This window comes from Caretta caretta, chromosome 1 (genome assembly GCF_965140235.1).
Source record: "Caretta caretta isolate rCarCar2 chromosome 1, rCarCar1.hap1, whole genome shotgun sequence".
Taxonomy (NCBI): Eukaryota; Metazoa; Chordata; order Testudines; family Cheloniidae; genus Caretta; species Caretta caretta.
The window spans coordinates 102,502,648-102,519,168 of NC_134206.1; the positions used below are offsets into that span (position 1 = coordinate 102,502,648).

The 16,521-nt window shown below is 42.7% G+C and overlaps 1 protein-coding gene across 5 annotated transcripts in view; it reads right to left on the minus strand.

The window, feature by feature from the left end:
- The window catches only part of FGF14 (fibroblast growth factor 14), a 628,252-nt gene that overhangs the window by 142,681 nt on the left and 469,050 nt on the right, over positions 1–16,521 (minus strand). For 3 of the 5 annotated variants that reach the window (XM_048854508.2, XM_048854481.2, XM_048854489.2), the window contains exon 2: positions 8,195–8,305. The exons of the other annotated variants lie outside the window; for them this stretch is intronic. In XM_048854508.2, the coding sequence (XP_048710465.1) occupies positions 8,195–8,305 (111 nt within the window). The remainder of the gene's footprint in view (positions 1–8,194; positions 8,306–16,521) is intronic. 5 annotated transcript variants of the gene reach the window in all.

Sequence of the window (16,521 nt, forward strand, 5' to 3'; positions counted from 1 at the left end):
GCCAACTTTCTAGTTGCACAAAACCCAACACCCCACCCCTTCCCCGGGGCCTTGCCCCTGCCCCAGGGCCTCGCCCCCTGCTCACTACATTCCCCCTCCCTCGGTGGCTTGCTCGCCCCCATCCTCACCTACTTTCACTGGGCTGGGGCAGGGGGTTGGGGTGTGGGACGAGGTGAGGGCTCTAATTCGGGGTGCAAGCTTCAGGGTGAGGCCAGAAGCGAGGGATTCACGGTGTGGTAGGGGGCTCTGGGCTGGGGCAGGAAGTTTGGATGCGGGAGGGGGTGAGGGTTCCGGCTGGGGGTATGGGCTCTGGGATGGGGCTGGGGATGAGAGGTTTGGGGTACAGAAGAGGCTCCACAACGGGGGGTGGGGCAGAGGGATTTGAACTGCAGGAGAGGGCTGCAGGTTGAGACGGGGATTGGGGGCAGGAAGGGTGAGGGTTCTGGGGTGGAACCAGGGATGAGGGGTTTAGGATGTGGGAGGGAGCTCTGGGCTGGGACAGAGGTGCAGGTGGGGGTGAGGGCTCTGGGCTGCAGGTGCAAGCTCTGGGCTGGGGCCGGGAATGAGGGGCTTAGGGTGCAGGAGGGTGCTATGGGTTTGGGAGGGTTTGGGGTGGGGGCTCGAGATTGGGGCTTACCTTGGGCAGCTCCCAGGCAGTGGCGCAGCCGGGGGGGAGGGCTAAGGCAGGTTGTGGGCCTGTGCTGGCACCACACTGCGCACTCCCTGAAAGCAGCGAGCAGGTCCTGGCGGGGCGGGGGGGGGGGGGGAGAGGAGGGGCAGGAGGCTCCAAGCAGGCACCCCCACCCCCCCATTGGCTGGGAGTGCGGAGCCGGTGCTCAGGGCAAGGGCAGCACGTGGAGCCCCGTAGCCCCCCTGCCTAGGCGCTGGACCTGCTGGCCGCTTCCGGGGCGCAGCACGGTACCAGCCAGAACAGGTAGGGACTAGCCTGCCTTAGTGCCACAGCACTGCCGACTGGACTTTTAACGGTCCAGTCGGTGGTGCTGACCGGAGCCGCCAGGGTCTCTTTTCAACCGAGTGTTCCAGTCGAAAACCAGATACCTGATCACCCTAAGGGAGCTGTACAACCTGCCTTAGCGAAGCACAAAGCTTTCCAGTGTTTCTCAGCATAAACAGTTATCTGCATAGGGGGATGGAGGTGAAGCCACAGCTCTGCCTCCTCCCTACCCCTTCAAGGCACAACGAGTCTGTCTGAGCAGTAGCTGCTAGCGAGGGAGCAGTTCTGTATTGCTCAGAGTTCAGAGGCTGCAATTCTGCATGGGTCTTACTGAGAACATTGGAGCACCCTCCTCCCATACTGCACACTTACATAAAGGCCAGAAAGAATTGTGGCTCTAAATAAGACTTGAGAAGTGCAGACAATTAAACAGTCCAGTCACTGAAAGAGCCCTTCTGGCTCATAGACTGTGCATATGCCCCTTAACTAGGTACTCTTAATCCTTTTCATATTTTGTACGGCATCTTAACAGAGAGAACACCTCTTGGATTATCCCCGTCTCTTCCTACTTATGATTGCACAGTCTACCTTCCCTCACATTTGCAATCACATAACCGCACAGTGGCAACTCCAGCTACTGCTGACACATTTTTCTTAGAAAGTTTTGTAATATTCTCTAAGCTGTTTTAGAAACAGTGCATTGGCAACATTCAGATTTGGGTTTCGATGAGATCCAGGGTGATGTACACATAAACACACTCCACTATGTATGTGTGTGTGCATGAATATGTATATTATTTTACATTTATGTTTTATTTTATAAAATACACACACACACACACACACACCCCTGCATGGTTTGCTGCAGTAACTTGAAATTTGAAATCCCTGGAATTAGAGAGGTGCTTTCTGAAGTCTCCATGAAGGTCTGTTCGGATATGTCTGATTTATAAGATGCCCCATCAGTATTTTCCTCAGTACAGCTTGCTAAAGACAGGTTGCTAAAACTTGCAAACAGTTTTAGCAACCGGTCTGTATTACACATGCACTGTCCCAGCACCACACATCATCATGCTACACAGTACAGAACCTCTGGTAGGACAGAGACAAAAGGACTCCCCTTTTTCTTTGAGCTTATGGGAGGAGACAAAAATGGCTCCTCCATCAAAATATATTTTGACTTTGGAAAAGGAACAGAGTAATGAGAAGGCAGGGAGAGTTTTTCAAAGGCACAAATGGCAGTCAGGAACCCAATTCCTGGCAATCAGAAATCCAATCCCCCCACTTATGGGTGTTAATAATTTTGTGCTCTTCACAACCCTTATTATTGAGCAAGCCTTTTCACCTGACCAAGACGTTACACAAACTGGGATTAGAACCCAGCCCTCTAATGTGGCAGGCCTACATCTCAGTCACTTAGCCCGGTCTCTCAGTCAAAGAATCTGCCACATCTACATATTCAGCCGTATCTAAGTTTACAGAACAGGCCTTTTCATGTGTATTAGAATTTGTTTTTTCTGTTAAAAAAACAACAACAACAACAAAAAACCCTGGGAAATTATATATCATAAAACCTCCACCCATAACTAGGGCCCTATCAAATTCACAGTCCATTTTGGTCAATTTCATGGCCACAGGATTTTAAAAATAATAAATTTCATGGTTTCAGCTATTTAAATCTGAAATACCATGGTGTTGTAATTTTGGGGGTCTTGACCCAGAAAGGAGTTGAGGGAGGGGATAGCAAGGTTATTATAGAGGGGTTTGTGATACTGCTACCCTTACTTCTGCACTGCTGCTGCTGGCAGCACACTGCCTTCAGAGCCGGGTGGCTGGAGAGCGGTGGCTGCTGGCCGGGAGCCCAGCTCTGAAGGCAGAGCCGCCACCAGCAGCAGCGCAGAATTAAGGATGGCCTGGTAGGGTACTGTCACCCTTACTCTGCGCTGCTGCCTGCAAAGCTGGGCCCTCAGTCAGCAACCGCCACTCTCTGGCCACCCAGCTGTAAAGGCAGCAGCTCAGAAGTAAGGGTGGCATGGTATGGTACTGCCACCCTTACTTCTGTGCTGCTGCTGGCGGGGTGCTGCCTTCAGAGCTGGGCACCTGGCTAACAGCCGCTGCTCTCTGGCCACCCAGCTCTGAAGGCAGCACAGAAGTAAGGGTGGCAATACCACAATTCCCCTAAAATAACCTTGTGACCCCCTGCAACTTGCTTTTGGGTTAGGACCCCCAGTTTGAGAAACTCTGGTCTCCCTAGTGAAATCTGTATATTATCGGGTAAAAACACACAAAAGACCAGATTTCACAGTCCGTGACACGTTTTTCATGGCTGTGAATTTGGTAGGGCCCTACCCATAACCCTCTCTTAAAAGTGTATAACTCAAGTTGCAAAGCCAAGCACTCAAAAATTAGGAGCTGCCTGAATTAAGGCTGACTGTGCAATGTAATTCGTTCCCCTGCTCTTTAATTACATGATCACATACTATTTTTAACATGGGACCTGTGTCTCATTCAGTACACAGTACAGAGCTGCTCTGGGGATGAATCAGGGTTGTGTAGTGAAGGAGCCTGTTGTTTGTAAGATCCTTTCCTTAGCTGCAGAAGTTGGGAGGTGTATAGTAATGAGGCAGGGGGGCTGCAGGAAAAGAGAAAAAGGATGGTCTCATCTTGAAGGTGACTGAATGCCACCCTGGATAATTGTGTTCTATCCTTGCCTTTGTCACAGAATCCCTTTGATTCTGGGGAAGTCAGTGGTTTTTATTGTATTCTTGCATCATACTCTTTGTGGCAGAGACAGGGGGACTGGTACCTCAGTATCTGCCTCCAAGTGGGACAGTCATTGAGGATTATCAGCAACTGAATAAGTCTCATCCTAGCAGATCAATGGGATGGCTGCAACCTAGGTAAAATCAGGTTTTCAAGTCTGGATTCCAGGTGGGTAGTAATCAAGCTACAGACCACTTGTGGGGGGACCTTCACCACCTGAGGGGTGGAGTTTGAAGCTGACCAGGAGGGTTACGTGAGAGAGGGGACTGGAAATTATAAATGGACCAGGTTTGGAAAACATAACATTTTAAATGTCTCCAGGACCATAGTATAGAAATCTCCTCCATTACTTCTTCATGGTTTCTATATTAATCACATCATGTGTCAGATCCACTTTTCAAATTAACAGTGGTCTGCCCTGTGGAAAACAATTAAAACACAAACTGTCCCAAAAGGAAGTTTACATCACACTAAATGATACTGGGAACATTTTTGGGGCCCACGTAGGTTAGAGGCTGGAGTTGGACAGCTAAACTAAATAGTACCACAGTGTTTGAATCTACAGTACTAGTCAGTGTTATTTCTGTACCAGCCTCAAGCCAGCTCAGAAACAGAGGGATACACCAACTGAGGGGAGAAGAAAAGGACAATATAATATAGGAGGAATATTAAAGAAACTAGCAGTATTGGAATAAAATCTATTTGGCATTCCCCGTGAAAGGTCAGCAAATAAAGGACTCAATGTACGAATGATGGTTTCAACAAATGGCCCCAATTTTATGATGAAAAATGGGAAAGCTCATTCTCCACCATTATCCAACAGATGGACTAGTCCATACCTCTTCAGCCAATGTTATTAACAGGTCCCAGGAGAGATGAGTACCCCAATGGAAAACAGCTCTGAACTGAAATCCACCAAATTCTGTTCAGTTCAGGCTCTTGGAGTATGCCCATCACCGCAGTACTGAGTACCTTCCAGAAGTGTATTAAGTGACATAGCTAGTATATATTACATGTGATCCCTTCTTTCTTACTTCCTCTCCCCAATCAGCCCTTCCTCGTGCAAAGAATTGGGTACAAAAAAGGGGTGCTTCTAATCTGTACTAAATGTAAAAAGGCCTCCTATGTAATTTACTGGTTACTGCATCGCCAGGCCCACTCATTCCTGATCCTATGCTCAGGTTTAAGATAAGCTGTGGCAGCAATATGTCCTATTATTGTTGAGGAATATTGCCCTTGTGAAACTGCAGGGTGGGATTTCAAAAGCACTCTGCATTAGTCTAACTCTGCTCCCATTGAAATCACTGGTAAAATTCCTATTGACTCCAATGGGAGAAGCATTAGACTAATATGAAGTATTTCTGAAAATCCCACCCATTATAAATAGCTAGAAGCTTTAATTTAAAAGACAACTTTTGGTGGGACTGTAATGGAAGCATTAGTTATGCACATACCCAAACTGAGTAACTACAAGATCTTCTTACAGTTACCCTTGTCCTACCTCACTACAGCACCCTGTATTGTTTGTTACTCCTATGCCTTGAGACATATCTAAAATTAGACTGTCAGCTTTTGCGGGGCAGAGATCATACTTTTTTATTTATTCTCTAGCTGCCTGGCACAAGTTTGGACGCTCTATAAATAATAAATAAGAAGCAGAAGATAAGGCTGTGTGACTCAACTTCTCACAATGCTTCCCTGTCAGGAACTCAAGGACGCCCCCTTTCATCCATCCCTCACTAGCCATTCCCCCGGATGCTCAACGGAAGCCAACTGCTGAGCCAAACCATGGGTTGGGGAAAATTATTTCCTGTCATTCAGTGCCAATCAGCTGTAGTGCACAGCATGCTGAAAAGCATGGCAGAGGCACTATAGTCCATGCCACCCTGCAACATTAACCCAACAGTGCTTTCATCAACCTCAATCCAAAACTATTCTCAAAAAGGACAGGAAGCTCCATTCTCCCTGTTGGCGACAAAAGTGCTTTCCCTCCCCACCTGACGATCAATGTATCCCTACGCCCCTCACGAGTTGGGGGCAGCTGTTAATCAAATAGGCAAGGTGTAAACTCAACAGTCAGAAGAATTCTCATCCCCACTCCAAATCAATCAGCAGCAAGATAAGGTAAGGATGAGGGTGAGGTTGAATGCTGAATACTTCTTCCACTTCTCACCCTTAGGGCCAGCCAAACCACATCCATCAGTAAGACTGGGGCTTGAATTCTCAAAATAAGGAGATTGCAAAATGAAGGGCAAATCAAAAGAGTAAAAGCTAGTTCATCCACGAGAAACATTCATGTTCTTTTTTTTTTAAAGGGGGAATAGCAAAAACAGAATTAGAGCATAGGAAAATGAAAGGAAACAAAACATACTCCAGACAAAGACTGGGGAAAAAAGACAAAGAACTAACATGAAGGACTGGCAACAGTGAGGAGACAGAGACTGATAGCTGTTTCTATATTCCTGAAAGTGCCCAAGTGGTGACACACATTATCTTTCTGATTTGCAAGATAGTGTTGGCATTGATATATTATTTATATGAAAAGTTTAAAGCGGCAATATATGCATTTGGCTGATAACATTTTTAATACTATATTGCATTTGCCACTGATCCAGACATTGGGCCTGGTTCACACTGTGTTACTCATGTTTTACAATGGTGTAAATCCATTGATTTCAAAATGGCTACAGGATTAATGCAGTGCTGAATGGTGAATCATGCCCATTTTTTCCATAGCAAATAATGTTAAATTTGTGGGAAAACTCACAGCCTAATCTCTAACTCATGCAAATGTAAAATATAACAGGACCCACCATTATTTATCTTGAATATGAAATATCTTTATTTTGCACAGGCTGGTTTTGGACAAGAAAAATTATTCTGCATTTTGGAACTATGGGGGAGAATGAGAGAGCAGGCAGACAGATAGAGAAAGAGAAGAAAAAAACACTGAGGGAGAAAAGATGGGAGATTTTAAAAAGATGGCAACAGAGAAGAGAGGAAAGTAAGGGGTTGTGGCCTATATTTTCAAAGATTTCAAAGTCCACAATTAGGTTTCTAAGAAAGATTTATTTATTTAGATGTACTGTAACAATAAAAAGGACACCCCTGCACTACTGCCACTAGACGTCTCCCCAAATGAAGGCAGGGGAAGAGAAACAAAAAATCCCACACATCCTGCAGGCCTCATGCAAGCAAAATGCATTCCTATTGAAGGCAATGGGAATCTTGTTTCTGCACAGCTTGTGGTACTGGGCCAAAAGAGAAGGGGCATTAGAAATGGACGTACTTCAGTGGGAGAGAACAGAAAGACAGTTATGAAAAACACGGAGATGAGAAAGGAACACAGAGAAATAGGAGAGAGAACAGTGATATACACAGTAATTAGTTTGCTACAATCTGAAAAGTATAACAGTCAATAAAACAGTAACAATATCTGTGGATGAAATACATTAAGGACACATATTGTGTTAACAGCTGTAGTCTCAATAACAGAAGATCTAACAAAACAAAAACAGAGCCTGCATCTCCTGCAGCCTAATTTTAACGAGACATATATTAATGTATGAGTAATGAGTAAATAAATGTCTTATAAACAGAAAATAAAAATGAACCTCAGAAGTCTGCTGTGCTTTATGAAAATTATTAAAATTGAACCATTCGAGAGTGAGGGTAAGTCTGCTTACCCACCACTTGCAGCTCAAGTGGTAGAATATATATGCATTATCTGTATCAAAATGTTCAGCAATATTATACAGAAAGAAATAACACTGAAAAATGATCCATAAGAGATTTGAAAAGTGACACCAGTTTTGTTTCGATAGCTTTTCAAATTGTTTCCAGTTTTGCAGTCCCCGCACTTGCAGAAATCCTATTGAAGTCATTGGGAATCTTGTGGAATCAATCTCTTTAGCCCAGTTCAGCCCAATTAGATACTTAAGCATATGCTTCAATGGGTCTAATAACATGCTTACAGTTATACATATGCTTAATTACACTGCCTTGGTTGTCAGAGTTCCAAAGATATTTTCTTTTATTCTTTTGTCTATATTTATTTTTCAAAGATAAAGGAAAATGTTGCTGATAAATGTTTTACGGTGGATTTTTGAAAGTGCTCAGTATTGGCCTAACTTTCCTCTCACTGATTTCAACTGGAATTTTATCATTGTCTTCAATGGGAGTCGAGTTAGACCAACGCTGATCACTTTTGAAAATCTGAAACTTAATGCCAGACACTAACAAAATGCATAATTGCTTCTTTCCTGGATACTTTTTCACACATGCAGTAGTGCTAAGTAAGGATTCTTTAAAAGGCATGCTAGTGTTTAATATATTTTAAGTTGACAGAATCTTTTTGCCAAAATACATCAAAATTCCTCAAAACCCATTAAAATAGTGATTGCACGTATATATTTGAATGATTACATCTGCAATCTGTGTTTGAGATTAATACATTCTCCTAGAGCAGTCACTTACTAGAATTACTGCTGTCATCCTTGGTTCCATCGAGAGTTCCATCGGGGTGCATTTGCAAGTAGTAGCCTTGCCTGCAATATAACCTGGTCACTATACCCTTGAGCTGGGGATCTGAAAGACAAACATATTTTGTCACTAGCCTCAAAACTTTTTCCAAGAGTTATCCCTATTTCTCTCATTGTAGAAGGAAGACTGTCTCAGTAGTACTAAACAGGACAATATCTGTTGGAGATGAAGAAAGAAAATTTCTTCCATCAGAATTTTACTACACCAGTTTTATGTCCTCTTTTCTCCTGTGAACATTCTTGATGGTAACTAACAGAGATAAAAAGAGCTGAACTAGTGTATGAGAAACTCTAGTTTAAACTACATTAGCCCCTACAAAGACATTTCAGATTGCAATTAAAAGTGATTTAAAGGAAAAAAATCATTTTTAAAAATCCTGTTCATATTTCATATAATTTAGATTTAAATTACTATACTTCACTGGTCACTCTTAGGGACACTCACATGAAAAAACTGCCTTTGTTGCTTAGAGTTCATCTGGTTTGTTTTTTTCTTCATTTTATTCCCTACCTTAAGTGACACATTTTTTGTGTAATATTTAATAATAGTTGAACGTGGAAGGTACCAAAGTGCTTTACAGACTAATAAACAAGTATCACTAAAAACCGCAGCTCTCAAAAACAGCCATGCCTACAGCAGGACATAAGAGTTCTTCACTAGCAACAGCATTTAGGAGGAGAACTGAAAAATATCTTACCCAGTTAAATGTGAAAGGGGAATTTTAAAAGGATAAGTGCATTCTCCTTAAATTGGAATTTGGCTAGGACACCAGGATTAACATCTCTACTTTCATGAGAATTGCCACTGGATTGATTAAGGACCACAGAGCTTCAGCGTTATGCTTTGTCTCAAAGATGGTGCCTCATCATCACCCATAACACCTTGCTGGCAAATTAGTTCAATCCTCCGAGGGAAGAATGCCACCTTCCTGCAGAAGCTGAGTTTTACTTAAATGTCTATCATCAAAATACATACCAGGCCCAACTCTGCCTAACAAATTAGAAATGACTGGCAAGCAACCTGTGGGGATACAGCAATAATTTTGTGTTTATGACATCATGTTCATCTCCATAACGATTAACTAATATCAGAAAGATTTTATTAGAACTTCAGATGAGTAATTAGTAGGATGAATAGATGAAATCTTAAGAAATACAGACCCTGTTTTCATGCAAATACTCTTATATTTGGGCCAGATTATGAACCCCTTACTCATACTGATGAACTGTTACTCTCATGAGTAATCCCATTGACGTCACTAGGATTACTTGTAATATGGATAAGGAGTTCAACAGTTTGGTCCTTAATGAACAAGGAGATTGAATATGGAAAATAGTGGCATATAAACAGAATTATTCCAAAACAGAATGTTTACAAAGTTTCCCAAAAGGTGTCAGCTAGTACTGATGATCTACATAAATGATTAACTTGTGAGGTTTTTTGCAATGTATTTGCTATTCATAAAATGTGTAACAAATCATTCTTTAAACAAACAGAACCATTTAAATTTACTTTTTCCATTTTACACTGTAAACTGTAAATATTTCAGAGGCTTTTATTATAAAGACTACAGTACAAAAATGTTCAAAATATTATGAAATATAAGCAAATGTTCCTCATATATGCCGTATTAGTCAGTCTTGCAAACCTGGCTTTTCATGAGTGACTCATAACTGTACTACTTGTATAAAGATTATTTATGTCAGCAAGGCTTGCAGAACCCTTACACAGGAATAGTTTGACAAGTCTTCTAAAAGTACTGGAGTATACGGTCTTCCTTGAACTACTATCTTAATCGACATAATCTGGATACTGAAAACCATTTTAATCACTCAAACAAACAAACAAACAAACAAACAAACTCCCTGATCAGACTGGCACTACACGTGTAACAATTTTATTTTTAGATGTGTTTCTAAATTGATAAGCTTAAAATTAATAAATCATTCTTAATAAATATCAAAACTGCCAAAATTGCAAGGATCAGTAAGGAAATATTTAAAGCTAACTTGTTTGACAAATTCATGAAGCATTTTAAGAGAAGGAAAAAAGGAGAAAATACAATGTTAGTAAAGATGTAAGTGGTTATGTCTATGCTCAAAGCTGAAATGAATGCAAATAAGCTTTCAGCTAAATGGAAAAGGTACCATTTTTAATTTAAAACAATCACTGTCTCCTAAGAAGGCTCAATTAAAGTCAATCATTATCAGAAAATGTTTACATCTAATGTGCTGATTGACAAAGTTGAAATTTAGAGTAGACCATCAAAATTACACTTTAATCATCTTTTTAAAAGCAATTTTCTTAGCTACTTAAAAAAATAAACTCAACTTGCTTTTTTTAAAAAAGAAAACAATTGTATTGTTGCTCTTTTATTTTAAACTACCTCTGGTTTATTAGCTATACAAAATTACACATGAGTGAAAATAGTCTTGTGAGTGAACACAAGTTAAGCCAGAATTTTGGGGTGGGGCTTGTGTGCTACGTGGCAGTTCTTTTCCATTTAGCATTTTCTTGCCAAGACTCAAATACTGCAAAGTAATGGCAATAAGGCAGGCCACATTTTGTATTAGTAGTCTAGACATTGCATGTAGTGTGCATTAGTAGTCTAGAAATGCGTGAGTTGCATCAGTTGTGAATGCTTTCAGCTATCAAAGATGTATTCTAACCTGGCCAATTGTTACGTGAGCATGACTCCTTCATTTGAAGTTTCATTTTTAAAATTATTGGAATTGATTTACATAAAACATATGCTTCCATTATGAAAAGTAGTTCTTATAAGACAGAGAAAATAATGGAAGAAAAAGGATATAAAACCTTCCTGTTACAATTGTCTGTAATATCAAAAAAATCCTTATTTTTCATTTTCCTTTTATCTATAGATTCTTAGGACCTCCTTCTCCCACTCCCTTCATGCTCCACAAGCTGAGGTGTCCTACAGAAAGTTTAATTTCAATTTTCCTGTTGGAAAATTAAGCCAAAAAGCTCTTTCCCCCTAGGAAACTTCAATTTCAGCAAACCTCTTTTCCAATAAGAAAATGTTTAGTTCAGAATATTTTTGATCAGCCCTAAATAGTAATACTCAGTACTTGTTTATTGTAACACTCTAGACCTTCAAAGCACTGTAGAAATATGAATTAATTAGTTAAAGGAGTGCTCAAATGACTAAATTGCTCAATGAATTGGTAATGAGAAACAAAGCCTTTCATCTTTGTGTTATCAGCTCAGATAGTGACCAAGGTTATTGATATTTGAGGGTGTGTGAAATGATTTGTTAATCTCAGTCTGGTTCACAAGGAACAAGTGTTCACCTCACAAAAACTATGAAAATTAGTCTCATGGTCAGCATCTTTAGCAAAGAGATGTAGGGATGACAGGGCAGGGATGCTGAATCTTATCCTTGCAAATATATAGGTGGCCTTCCAGAACACAACTGAGACACACTGACAGAGAAACCTACTACTGCCTGTATTATAGCTGTTCCGTGGCTAAACAGCAGACTTCATTCTCTAGGAGTTTCAATCTGGTACCTTCCACAAGCACTACAGACATTTAAAAGTATTAAAGAAAGTACAAGTCTGTTCAGCTTCAGAAAGTTTCAGAACCAGTCCCAAAGGGCCTTACAGCATATACAATTCATTGTTTTATGTTCTTTAAGAAGAAATAGTTGCCTAATAAGAATGGGATAAAGAGTACTGCTAAAGGACTGATGTTTATTACCTGTGCACACTCACATGAGATGTGTCAGGGTTAAAAAGGTTATACTATATCCCAGTAATATGATAGGCATCAGAATTCATGGACTAGTGGCTACAATTCATCATACTTCCTGTCCCCTCACTCCTCTGCCCTTTGCTCCCGCCTAAACTAAACACACACACAAAAAATATCCACCAAGACCAACCACAAAGAAATGTAGTCAATGAAACACACAAACAAAGAGGGTGAGGGCAGATGACCTTACCTCAGTACCTCAACTTCTGTAATTTTATCATGTCCTGTGTTATTTCTTTTTCTTAAAGCCCTCCGCCCTAGCATCAGATGAGTACGTGAGAATTTCAGCTTACATTTAAATAAAAAAGTTTCTAGTCTTCATGACTGTGCAGAAAAACTTGAAAAGATTAATCCCAACAGCTATAAAAAAAAAGTCCCAGAGGACACATTTAAAATATCTATTTTTAAAAATATGATTTTGGTGTCCTGTTTTATGATTTTTCAACACTTGCGACTGGTAATATTGTGACTCCCCCAACAAATGAGGGAATTATTCTGACTCTTCTTGGACATCTGTCAGTACTATCTTTGAAACTCAATGGCTTTTTAATTACTCAGCCACTTCATCTCAAAACTGTTACTTCTACCATGGCCCGTGTGACACCATAGGTGATTCTGCCACTTGGAGACTGGGTTTGATATTCTTCATTGTTAGTGATACTGATAGCAACACTCTTGGGGTCCTCACAAAAGAAAAGGCGAGTGTCCTCTTTGTTTTGGTTTGTTTTTTCACATCTTCTCTTCTTACAAGAGGGCTGACCGTCAGGCGCCACAAGTGTCAAACCCAGGCCACCAAGACTGTCAAGTGGGAGTGTTATTCTCTGTGCCACTGAGCTGCAAGGGCTAAAGAGAGAACTGCTGGTGAGAAGCTATACTTGCTGACTCAGCAGGGTCAGATGACTAACAGCAGACTGCTGATTGGACACTACCACGTAGAAGGCTTCTTATTCCTGTTCCATTCCTTGTCTGAGCAACTAGTTGCTAGGCCTGTTGCTGCTCAGACTTCTGAGACCAAGTCCCTGCTTCCTCACCTAGTTCTTGCTGCCACGCCTCATCCCTGCTCCTGCTTCCTCGCCCTGACCCACAGTTGCTGATTCTGGCTTGACCTGTGGTGTGACTTCTGCCTCTACCTCTGGTTTGACCCCTTAGCATAACTTCTGACTCCAACTCAGACTTAACTGTTGGCATGACTTCTGACTCTGACCCCAGATTGACTCCTGGAATGACCACAACCCTGACTCTACTCCTGGATCCAACAACTAGGTCAGACAGCCCATGTTATGAGCCCTGACAGCTTGCTCAGACCACCCTGGTCTCCTCATATTTGAACCCCTGGACTGAATATGGACTCTGCCAGGGCTCTTGCCCCACCATTGTTCCAGGGCCCTGAGAGAGCTCAGGAGCAGATCACTGCCCTTGAGACAGAAAACCAACAACTGAGGGACCCAAGTACAACAGCTTCACACAGGAAATCATTCCTTGCAGGAGCAAACTACGGAACTCGTAGCAGTTGTGGGTAACCATTCTGCTTCTCTTAAGACACACGCTCGGTTGACCTGCCCCAGAGTTCCTTTGCTGGAGAGATATGATGATACCCTCAGTAAGTTTTGTGGGTTCATCATCAAGTGCAGGCTCCTGTTTATGCTCCAGCCTCAGAACTATGTCACAGATCAAGTTCAGGTGCGGCTGGCACTGAGCTTCCTTAACGGGAAGGCCTTGGTATGGGCCTTTCCCTTTTTAGAACAGAATCACTTGGTACTGACCAACTGGGACTCATTTATGCAATCCACACAGCAGAGACTGCCATATGAAAGCTCCAGCAAACCCTGTGGTCAACCCCTTCCTATGTCAGTCATGTTACCCGTCATCTCTGTGTTCTTGGGGAACCAAGATGCAGTATCCAGCCTGACTCACAAAAGACCTTCCCCTCCCCAGCCTCTGCTTGAACCAAAACCAATCAGAAGAAAGTCTTACAAAAAGCAATGAAAAGGCAGTGGAAGACACACCTAAACCCCTTTGGACTAGGGTGACAGAATTAAGGAAACTCTCCTGGCCTCATTTTCATTGAAGATGGGACAGGAATGCATCCCCATTAGCATACAGAATGGAAAACAGAGCTTCTAAGGCAAGAACCACACGGAACTCTGGGACCAGAAAAGCAGGAAAGCACTGCATGATGGGGGATCTATGCTCCAGATGTTAATGAACCCATGCCTGCACACACCCAGCTCAGTAGTTATCAGACCACTTCTAGTAATAAATCCTTTATTGGTATACAAAATACTGAAGCTCCATAATTGCACTGTGAACTCCCTCGAAGGAACACCACCCATAATCAGAAATGATCAGTTCCTATTGTCTAGCCGGAACAAAACAACTTTGGTATACTCCCTTGAGCCATCAGTTTACCCATAAACAAATCTAGTGTTCTCCCTTGAACCATTGTTGTTTCCCTACAAAAACCCCTACCCATGCTCAAGTAAGTGTTCTGATACCTGGATCCAAAATCTGAATCCATTCTATTGGGACTTCATCTTCTCCTGACTGATCATGCTGGGGGCTCTGCCTGTCTCCAGCACTCCAGACCCTCAGCTATCACCACCACCTGGGAACCTTGATTGATTCAAGTTTCACGGTGTGGTGAGAATGCAGCTCACTCTCTCTCTCTCTGTAGGTACAGCCTTCTGACCCTGACTTGTACGATCAGTTATAATTTTCCAAACCTGACTTTGATAATCAAATTTAAGTAAGATTTAATATTGTAACTGTTTTGTTTGTTTGGCTCCCTTGTATGGTTATTACCTGGCAATAAATAATTTTCATGCTTAAGCTGGTTGCTTCTCTCTCTCTCTTTCCCCCTTATGGGTGTTTTTTGGCTTCCCCATTTGCTCTGCAGCAATGCTTCTCATACCTAAGCTAAAGATCCCTGCAGCACCCCAAAATCCTGTGGGGTTTGCTCATTAAGTGGGTTACTACCAGAACAGTTGCAATGTGAATGTGGGGATATGGACGTGCTAACCTGGAGCATATGAGGGTGGCAGCTTGGAAGTGCTGCACGACCCAGCCTGCTGAATCCAGGGACATATAAGGGGTTAGCTTGGGAGTGCTGATTAACCTGGTCCTCTCAGACGCGCTCTGTTAATGTGTGTGTGTTTTCATCTGATTCTGGGGCTGCAGGAACCCAGCCCTGGGGAACCTAGGTCCTGCAGGATAGCTCCATTGGGAGGGAACTTGCAGAAGTGAGAAGTAGAGCTCTGTATGAGAACACAAGTGACACAAGAAGTACATTGATAGAATTACAGACACCCCCCCAACCCCAGAAGAGTAACCCTAACAAATAAGTATACCCCAAAGTAACAGGCAAATCTGGTAACAGTCAGTTCAGACATTTGACTATAGATATTGCCTGGAATGATGCTCCACTCCTCCACTCATCAGTTTCACATTGGCCTTGGAGAAGAACTAAAAGATGAGCTGGCATGGGTGGATCCCACCACCAGTTTAGAAGCCTTCATGGACCTGTGCATCTGGATAGACACCAGGTTGCACAAACTGGAATGTAGGAGGAGCCTACCAATCTCCCTCACTTTACCTAAAGCTCCATCCTCAGGCCCAAGCAAGCTCGACCTCGATCGAGTCGATACCAGCTGACACTAGATGGCCCCACCTATCTCCTGAAGAACAAGAGAGCAGAGGACAGGAGAACTCCTGCTTCTATTATACAGGAATAGGGCATGCAATATCGAGGTGTCCTCTCAAAACCCCTGCTTACCTGATGACAGGGAAGAGACTAACCCCACACCCAGTCAGGGACCCGAGCCTGGGTACCACCAGGGATAAACCTCAGGACTATGTTAACCCAGGAGTTCCCCATCCATCTCCACTTCTACAGATTCCTTTGCAATTGTGGATCCCGCAGGTAGAGTGAGCCTTTCCCATACAGTAGGCCTTGACTGATTCAGGAGTAGGGGAAAATTTTATGGATTTTTCCATGGTCTGGGTCCTCAGTCTCCCAATACCGAATCCAAGGTTACCGAAGACCTGTTAGAAACAGTAGATCAGTCTCCACTGGCATCGAATCCAGATACATAGGAGACCACATGGAAGTGGTGATTGGGGAGTACCAGGAAGTCCCACAATTCAACCTTATTTCCTCCCTGCATTTTGCCCTGATTTTAGGGGAACCCTGGCTCATTTGTCATGAACCCCATATCCTATGGTCCCAACGTGCCATTACCTTTCCATTCAGCGCCTGTAGGGAGAATTGCCTTCTCATTCAAGAACTCAATATCCGAGAAGCCAAGCCAGAGGATTCCGCTCCAGTAACCCAGATGTTCCCCCACATAGTGGCAACCATGTCAGACCTACAAATGCATCCCTACATGATGGCCCACATCTTCCTGTGAAATACCAAGACTCCCACAAAATCTTCGAAAAAAGAGAAAGCAGACTCACTACCCCCGCATTGTGTTTACGATTGCCCCATT